Here is a 9,657-nt window from a genome sequence, read left to right as displayed (position 1 = left end):
ACTTGAGCCACAGCGCCACTTCCGGCTTTTTTCTTTTTGCTTATGTGGTGCTGAGGAATCGAACCCAGGGCCTCATGCATGCAAGGCAAGTGCTCTGCCACTGAGCTACCTTCCCAGCCCATGTGAAATATTTTTAAAGAGCTTTTGAAGGAACAATGCTAGTGACTTTGAGTACTAGAAAACAATCTATGTTCGCTTCAGTCTTTACGTTCATGGTATTCATTCATTGTTGTCATTAGATGTACTTGAAGTTGGTTCATTCTCAATGTTTTCTGGATATAGAACTGTGTTGGATATAATACTAAGTAGACTCTTCCTCCTTCAGTATCTTAGTTTAACAAAGGCTGTGCTGTGATGAAACTTTGTGGATTTTATATTTACTTCTCTGAGGTTTAAATTCTACAGTTATGTGGGAGTATTCAAAGACCTTTTTGAGAATTCATTGAACCACATCGAGCCACATTCTTTCACCAGGACGAAAACGATGATGATGATGACTGGAACCCCTGCAAAGCTGCAGGAGTATGCCTCATGCTTCTGTCCACCTGCTGTGAAGATGACATTGTGCCACATGTCCTCCCCTTCATTAAAGAACACATCAAGAACCCAGATTGGCGATACCGGGATGCAGCAGTGATGGCTTTTGGCTGTATCTTGGAAGGACCAGAACCCAATCAGCTCAAACCACTAGTTATACAGGTGAACCATGAGGAAGAAAAAAAGTGGGATTGTCATAGTTTTTCACTTTTTTGCTTTAGTAGTTTTAGTTCTAAAAAAACAAAGCTACAAATAGTCATCTACACAGAATATTCTCAAATAATTATTGCTTTTTAAAATTTTAAGTCATGTAACCTAGACACTGAAAAATACTGGTAACAAAATTAATTTTAATCTTCTTGCCCAGAGTAGTAGGATTTACTTACTTGTTTATTTATGCCACTATTGGGCTTAAACTAAGGGTCTAGGCTCTTGTCTAGTTTTTGCTCAAGGTTGGTACTCTACCATTTGAACACAGTGCCACTTCCAGCTTTTGGATGATTAGAGATAAGAGTTTCACTGATTTTCCTGCCCTGCCTGGCTTCAAACCATGAGCCTTCAGGGCCCAACTGATAATAAATGACACTCCTAACTCAGTTTTTATCCTTATAACTTTAAGGGGGAGGAGGGGGCGGGTGTCAGTACTGAACTTAAGAAGTTCACAGCCTGGTGCTTAAATTTGGTATTCTACTACCTCTAGCATAGCCATAGCCTAACACCACAGTAGCTTTTTCCTCGGAGGCAGAGATTGATAGGATCACACAGTTCGAAGCCAGCCTGGGCAAAGAGCTTTATTAATACCCAGTCTCACCTAGTAAGCTGGGCCTGAGCACACCTCTTTTATACAATCTATGTGGGAGGCATAAATAGACTTAGAGTCAAGGTAACTATCATAACTACTTCTTCAAACCTTTAAAGAACTCTGCTGGTATTTGATGAAGAAAGTATAACGTTCATCATGTTTCACTTTTATTTTGATAGAAATTTCAAAGCATTTTGGAAGCAAAGTGCTGGTGACTTGTACCTATAACCCTAGGTACTCAAGGGCTAAGATCTGAGGATACAGATTAAGGCCAGCCGAGGCCGAAAAGTCCAGGAGAGTTTTATCTCCAATAAACTACTCAGAAAAAGCCAGATCTGTTGCTAATGACTCAAGTGGTAGAGCACTAGACTTCAACACAAATAAGCTCAGGGACAACACTTAGGCCTTGAGTTCAAGCCCCAGGACTGACAGGCAGAAAAGCACTTTGGTGATACTTTGATGAAAACCCATTAACTTGCAAAAAGTCAGTCTGGATCTAGCAAGTACAAGGCCCTGAGTTTAAACCTCATTACTACCAAAAAGAGTTAGTATGAATTGTATCTTTGTTTTGCTTTATTGTGTTTTCAGGCTATGCCTACCCTAATAGAATTAATGAAAGACCCCAGTGTGGTTGTTCGGGACACAACTGCATGGACTGTGGGCAGAATTTGTGAACTGCTTCCTGAAGCGGCTATCAATGATGTCTACCTGACTCCCCTACTGCAATGTCTGATTGAAGGCCTCAGTGCTGAACCCAGAGTGGCTTCAAATGTGTGCTGGGTAAGGGATTTCTTTCGTGGTGAGAAAAGGAGCTTGCCTGAGCCATTTGCAAAAAAGTAGGAGATGTAGAAGAGAAATGGATGTACTTTACTGGAAGGCTTTTCTGAATACCATCTCCTTTCTCTAATGTCTTCAATTAAAATGTGGGGGAGATGCCAACTGTAGGAGCCAGTGGGAGCTGTTGACTCATGGTGACTGGTTCCCGAAGCACTTAAAGCAGTTATGGCAACCCAGCAGGAGACAATCTGGACTTGCTCTTTTCCTTGAGTTGCTTGGGGACAAGCAGTTTTGATCAAGGTAGAGAGTAACTACCTATAAGAAGTTACTGTTGCTGAGAAAGTGTCAAGAGGGAAGAAAGGTAGGCAGCCTACATGTTGACTCAGTTTATAGGCATTGTGTGGTTTATTAAGGACCTTTGGGGGTGTGGGAGGGGAAGGAGTGGATCTAAAAGCCTTCCTGGGGTAGAAAATGAAATGGTAGGCAGTGGTGGTAGATGGAAGTATTTGGCTGCTTATAGAATTGGGCAGCTTATCAGGCAGTACAGACAGACTTAAAAATAAGCGCTTAGCTGGGTGCCAGTGGCTCACGCCTGTAATCCTAGCTACTCAGGAGGCTGAGATCTGAGGATCGTGGTTCAAAGCCAGCCCAGGCAGGAAAGTCTGTGAAACTCTTATCGCCAATAAACAACCAGAAAACAGGAAGTGGTGCTGTAGCTCAAGTGGTAGAATGCTTGCCTTGAGCTGAAAAGCTGAGGGACAGCACTCAGGCCCAGAGTTCATGACTGACAAAAAAAAATAGCAATAAGCGCTTAAAGTTTAAAGATAACTGTATAGTGTTAAATTATCTTGATGACCTTGGCAGAAATGTTAGTGCTTTACCAGAATCGGTCTGTTTCTAGGTCAGAAAAGACTGTTTAAGGTATCCCAGAGAAAGATGATATAATCCTGTTAGAGTTCCCTCAGGACTAATAGTTAAGTCTGCATTTCAGGCCTTCTCTAGTCTGGCTGAAGCTGCTTATGAAGCTGCAGATGTAGCTGATGATCAAGAAGAACCAGCCACATATTGCTTGTCTTCTTCATTTGAGCTCATAGTTCAGAAGCTCCTAGAGACCACAGACAGGTAACTGATCAGCCATAAAAGTGGTGGTGTCTTTGCATTCAATTCTTATTGCCTTTTGTCTTGTTGATAGAAACTACAACAGGACATTACTTTAGTTGCTCTGAAGGAATTGTGAAAATCCTACCAAGATTGATTATTTAAGTAAGAAGAGAGAATTGTTTGTGTTATAATTAAAAGCTGAGAATAATCTGTACTTCCTAATTGACTGTAGAGAGATTTTTTTCATTTTGCTTTGTTGACAGTTCACAGTATCTGTTGTATAAGAAAATAATGGTTCTAGTAATGAATTTGTCTATACCAAATCAGTGACTGTTATTTATGATTTTTTGGATGAAGTGTGTAGATACAATTGATAGGTACTGAGATCTGAAGATTAAAGTTCTAGGCCAAACCAGGCAGAAAAGTCTGGGAGACTATAGGTACAGCTCAAATCACAGGGCATCAGCTGTGAATGACAAAAAGCCGATTGAGAGTGCAGAGCCCTGAGTTTAAGACTCAGCACCAGCATGCACACACACAAAATTATAAATTTGCTGCATAAACTATTTATTTTTGTCAGTTGTTGGGCCTGAATTCTGGGCCTGGGCACTGTCCCTCAGCTCTTCAGCTCAAGGCTAGCACTCTACCACTTGAGCCACAGCGCCACTTCCAACTTTTTCTGCTTATGTGGTGCTGAGGAATTGAACCCAGGGCCTCATGTGTACAAGACAAGCACTCTACCACTGAGCCACCTTCCCAGCTCCAGTCTGTGAGAGCCTTAATTAACCAGAAAAGGCCAGAAGTAAAGCTATGACTCAAGTAGTACTCATGGCCTGGGCACCGTCCCTGGGTCTAGTTTACAGGATTCCTGATTGCACAAACACCCCCATCAGAGGGTAAGAATGAACAGGAGGAGGAAATTTCTAGAAAGGTGATCTTCATGGCTGGTGGGTATAGAGCAAAAGCAGTGCCAGTCTTCTTTTTTTCTCTCCCCCTCCCCACCCCCCACCCCCAGTCTCCTGGGGCTTGAACTTGGAACCTGGCACTGCCCCTGAGCTTCTTTTGCTCCACCACTTGAGCCACTGTGCCACTTTCAGGTGTTTTGTTTATGTGGTACTGAGGAGTTGAACCCAGGGCTTCATGCATACTAGGCAAGCACTCTACCACTACATCACATTCCCAGGCCCCATTTAAATGTTTAGCCATATCTAGAGACCATGTTAAAAATACTGGCACAAAAGATTTGAAATTTTGATTTTTTTTTTAATATTGCATCACCCAGCTCTACCTAGCAAACTACTTCTGTCTAGTTTCCTCTCAGACTTTTGACGTTTTTACCATATGTTCCTTACAGACCTGATGGACACCAGAACAACCTGAGGAGTTCTGCATATGAATCTCTCATGGAAATTGTGAAAAACAGTGCCAAGGATTGTTACCCTGCAGTTCAAAAGACAACTTTGGTCATCATGGAACGACTCCAGCAGGTGCTTCAGATGGAGGTAAGCCTTGACATGCCAGTGACCATGCGGAAAAGAAACACTACTGATACCAAGCTGCCCTTGGGCTTATACAAGTAAACATAACAACATTGAATAAGGGGCCTTAGGCTCAAATCCTAGTACCAAGAAAACAAAACCACCACAGCTTTAACATTTGCATTGCTTGTCACTGTATACTCATTCTTACACTGTACATCTCAGCTACATTTTTAATTCCTTTACCTAATTATCATTAGTAAGATTATTTAGTGGTCCTAGCAAACCCATCAAAAGTGAAAGATATGCATTTAGAAAATGATGGTTTCTTCTTTTTTCTTATAGTCACATATCCAGAGCACATCAGATAGGATCCAATTCAATGACCTTCAGTCTTTACTCTGCGCAACTCTTCAGGTATGATGTGCCCTCTCAATAGCTCCTGGAAGGAAATAAGTCAGTATGACAAGCTCATGTTCTCACAGAGCTCAAAAATGGTGTAGAGATGCTGGTTGGACACTATTCTCAAGACTGGTCTGTGACTGTGTGTGTTTGTGTGTGTCTGTCGTGGGGCTTGAACTCTGGGCCTGGGCACTGTCCCTCAGCTCTTCAGCTCAAGGCAAGCACTCTACCACTTGAGCCACAGTGCCACTTCCAACTTCCTGTGGTTTATTGGAGATAAGAGTCTTGGACTTTTCCTGCCAGGGCTGGCTTTGAACCATGGTCCTCAGATCTCAGCCTCCTGAGTAGCTAGGTGTGAGCCACCAGGGCTCGGCTTTTTTTTCTTTTCTTTTCTTTTTGCAGTTGGAGCGCTTGAACTCAGGGCCTGGGCACTGTCCCTGAGCTTCTTTGGCTCAAGGCTAGCACTGTATCACTTGAGCCACAGCACCACTTCTGGCTTTTTCTGTAGATGTGGTGCTGAGGAATTAAGCCCAGGACTCCATGCATGTTAGGCAGGTACTCTATCACTAAGCCACATTCCCAGCCCTTTGACTAATTCGAAGAGTAATTTCCCACCACCTTCCTTTCCTGTTCAGAATGATGAGTTTGTTGTATACATGGAAGTAAGGAAATACTTCATCGTATGATAGTCTCTCCCAACTGTATGACTAGTTTATTATGTTGGTTGTGTGTGTGTATGTGTGCACACATATGCATGCACTGTTACTTGAATTGAACTCAGGGCTTCTTGTTCTCATCTTTTTTGCCCAACCACTTGAGCCACATCTCTGGTTTCCACATTTTGCTTATTAATTGGAGATGAGAATCTCAGCTGGGTGCTGGTGGCTCACAGCTGTAAGCCTAGCTACACTGTAGTCAGATATGTGAGGATCAAGGTTTGAACCCAGAATAGGCAGGAAAATTCATGAGACACTTATCTCTGACTAACCACCAAATAAACGGAAGTGTAACTACTTTCAGACTCCAGTCGTGGGCCTGAACTCTGGGCCTGGGCGCTATCCCTCAACTCTTCAGCTCAAGGCTAGCGTTCTACCACTTGAGCCACAGTGCCACTTCCTGTTTTTTTCTTTTTGCTTATGTAGTGCTGAGGAATCGAACCCAGGGTCTCAAGCATTCAAGGCAAGCGCTCTACCACTGAGCCACCTTCCCAGCCCTCTTTTTGTTCCATTTTAAATCATTACTGTTACCATTCTCAGACAACATGTAGGAAAGATTCGGTGACATTAGATGAAACAACAGACTAAGGACAATTTAAGTATATATGGAAGAAGTAAAGGGTTAAACTGTAGGAAATGTTTACTTTTTGTTAGAAACTCCTAAAATAACTCATGTGAGTGTGTGCATGTATGTGTATGTGTAGGGGACTTGAACTCAGCCCTGGCACTGTACGTAACTTTTTCATTCATGGCTAATACTCTGCCACTTGAGCCAGAGCTCCACTTCTGTCTAGAGTTTGCTGGTTAACCGGAGATCAGAGTCTCAAGGACTTTTCTGCCCAGGCTGGGTTTGAACTGTGATCCTCAGGTCTCAGCTTCCTGAGTAGCTAGGATTACAGACATGCCATTTTCATTGGTCATATTTTCATTGGAATAATTTAACTCATTCCATTAAGACTGTCAAATAGGCATAAATGTAATAGAGAAATGATTTTATGTGTAGATTGAGAAACAAAAGATAATTAAAGTAAGTATTTGATTACAGATAATTTCTGCTGTCAAGGTTTGAGCACACAAAGTATATTTTGCCTTTCCAAAGGAAAAATCAAGGGACTTAATTGATTTCAAAGAGGCAAAAAAGGTATAGAGCTTTGATTGGAAGGGTTTGGAATTAACAGATCCCAAATTCTTACTCATTTCACAGAATGTTCTTCGGAAAGTACAACATCAAGATGCTTTGCAGATTTCTGATGTGGTCATGGCCTCCCTGTTAAGGATGTTCCAAAGCACAGCCGGGTCTGGGGGAGTGCAAGAGGATGCCCTGATGGCCGTCAGCACACTGGTGGAAGGTCAGTGAGCACTAATGAGACAGTTAGGAGCTGACTTCAGACTGCAGGGAAGAATGTTTTCTTTTAATATGGCATGAGTCAGTTGATAGTTGCATTGAACCTTCTTCCAGTAAATAGGGAACCACTTTGTACCTATCAGAGGAGTGCTGTTTTTTTAGGGGAGAACTTTTCTATCATAAACTTAGAAGATTCTTCATTCCCTTTGAAACATGTTTCTTCTATTGAGATTTGCTATTGAGGACAGAGAAAGCAAATGTTTCTTTTTCCCCTAGTAGACCAGGCAGGACAGGCTTTAATCATTGTTGGAGAGGGATTCCATATAACAACAACCAGGGCCAGAGTAACAAAGAGCCAGGGACCTGGGAGAGGGGGTTAGGTTTTTATACGATCTAGGGTAAGATTCTTCTTGGGAAAGTTTCTAATTTCAGCCAGGCACTGGTGGCTCACTCAGACCTGTAATCCTAGCTACTCAGAAGGTGAGATCTGAGAATTGTGGTTTGAAAAAGCCAGCTCAGCCAGAAAAGTCCCTATGAGACTATATCTCCAATTAACTACTCAAAAACTGGAAGTGGGGCTGTGGCTCAAAGTGATAGAGAGCTAGCCTTGAATAAAAGGCTCAGAGATAGCACCCAGGTCCTGAGTTCAAGCCCCACAGCCACCGTCCCCCCACTCTATCCCTCCCCCCCAAAAAATGTTTTTAATTTCTTTGTTGTCTTGGTTTCTCTTTGTTTGGCTTATAGTGCTTTGGACTTGGATTAACACATTGTGGTTTTCAGTGTAGCATGAAAAGACCAATGAGTTCCAAAACTTAACTGATTTTTGTTGTTGTTGTTAATGCAAAATTGCTTCAGGGGGAGCCCTTTTTTTACCCTTTGAAGGACCAATTAAATGTACATTAACTTCTTAACCTAAGTGGTCACCCATGGCTCACACCTGTACTTCCAAGCTACTCAGAAGGCTGAGATCTGAGAATCATGGTTCAAGCTAGCCTAGGCAGGAAAGTCCCTGAGATTCTTCTCTCCATTTAACCACCTAAAAGCTGGAAGTGGTTAAGTGGTAATTTTGAGCAAGCAAAAAAAGCTCAGAGACACATAGGACCGACACAAGCAGCATTTTAGAAATCTTGAATGTTTCAGGGGTGATTTGTTTGTAAATTTTTTTACTAAGACCATTTTACTAAGGACCACTCTCCTGAGGACCAGACCTATTGCTGGCATAAAAAGCCTACGTTGTTAGAATGGCTGCTTCCCTTTGTGTGAGGATGTTGGTTAGGATTGAGCCTAGATCCAGATCCTTGCTTATATTAGATCAGATACTATACTACTGAGCTACAGAAACTATGGCTTGTGACACTCTTGGTGGAGTGGCCCTGCTGGCTGACATCGATGATGTAATCAGGTTAGAGGAGTGTTGTAGATTGGCTTTTGAAGTGCCTTGGACTGCTTCACACCATTGTTTCACCTCTGTAAAATCCCATTATGTGGATCATTAATATTCTTTCTGTGTCATAAGAATTATGCCCTCCCTACAGTTATAAATTTGGCTTCTGTGACAGCCTTTGCAATGGAAAATTAACTTATAACTGCACACAACCTATTAAGAAGTGAATACATTTTGGAGAACCGGGTTGCTGTCATTAGCTAATACTTTGTTTCATTACAGTGTTGGGTAGTGAGTTCCTCAAATACATGGAAGCCTTTAAACCCTTCCTGGGTATTGGATTGAAAAATTATGCTGAGTACCAGGTAGGATATACTTTTCAGAGTACTACTTTTGGTTTTTGTGTGGGGATTTTTTTGGTGAATTTGTTGTGTTGGTTGGTTTTGGGTTTTTGGTTGTTGTATTTTTGGTTTTTGTGTGCTAGGGATCAAGTTTGGGACCTTGGGCATGCTAGGAAAGCATTTTTCCACTGAGCTACATCCCTAGCCCTCAAAATAATATATTTTCATTTATATCTGATAGTTTGTGTAATACAGACAGAATCAGCTTCCTATATCCTAGGTAGTCAGTCCTTGATTGTCTGATTTGGAGTAGTCCATGAAAAACCAGGATATTGGATCCACCTGATAAGGGATCACAACATGACTATTTGCCTGGACGGTCCTAATGCAAGGACAGACAGCTGCCAAGTTACTCCATCAGCGACCAAAAGAGCAAAGCTGTTTTTCTTAAACCACTCACTTCTTCCACCACCATCCCTGGTGAATATCTCAGATAATCCTAGTTTCTTTCTTGCCATATTGCTTGTTAAAATTAATCACAGTGAGGAGGTGGTCTTTGATTCTAGATTGAAATGATAGTGGTCAGTGATTAGGTTTAAGTAATAATGCACTGCCTTGCTCCTACAACCAACCTTTTCAGAAAGCTTGAAAGATTATTTCCTTGATTCTTTGCAGGTTTGTTTGGCAGCTGTGGGATTAGTGGGAGATTTATGCCGTGCTCTACAATCTAACATTTTACCTTTTTGTGATGAGGTAATGCAGCTACTACTGGAG

General features: G+C 41.9%; 1 protein-coding gene across 1 annotated transcript in view; it reads left to right on the top strand.

Annotated features, from left to right (window-relative positions):
* Window positions 1–9,657, top strand: part of Kpnb1 (karyopherin (importin) beta 1) — a gene marked incomplete at its 3' end in the record, with an annotated part of 25,866 nt that extends 16,209 nt beyond the window's left edge. Inside the window, exons 9-16 of the mRNA XM_013036859.1 lie at window positions 475–699; window positions 1,928–2,119; window positions 3,108–3,238; window positions 4,572–4,719; window positions 5,041–5,112; window positions 7,018–7,162; window positions 8,825–8,907; window positions 9,559–9,657. Of these exons, the coding sequence (XP_012892313.1) occupies window positions 475–699; window positions 1,928–2,119; window positions 3,108–3,238; window positions 4,572–4,719; window positions 5,041–5,112; window positions 7,018–7,162; window positions 8,825–8,907; window positions 9,559–9,657 (1,095 nt within the window). The remainder of the gene's footprint in view (window positions 1–474; window positions 700–1,927; window positions 2,120–3,107; window positions 3,239–4,571; window positions 4,720–5,040; window positions 5,113–7,017; window positions 7,163–8,824; window positions 8,908–9,558) is intronic.

This window comes from Dipodomys ordii, unplaced genomic scaffold (genome assembly GCF_000151885.1).
Source record: "Dipodomys ordii isolate 6190 unplaced genomic scaffold, Dord_2.0 Scaffold7, whole genome shotgun sequence".
Classification (NCBI taxonomy): Eukaryota; Metazoa; Chordata; class Mammalia; order Rodentia; family Heteromyidae; genus Dipodomys; species Dipodomys ordii.
The sequence above is the reverse complement of the archived record's forward strand: the minus strand, read 5'-3'. Positions and strand labels throughout refer to the sequence as shown.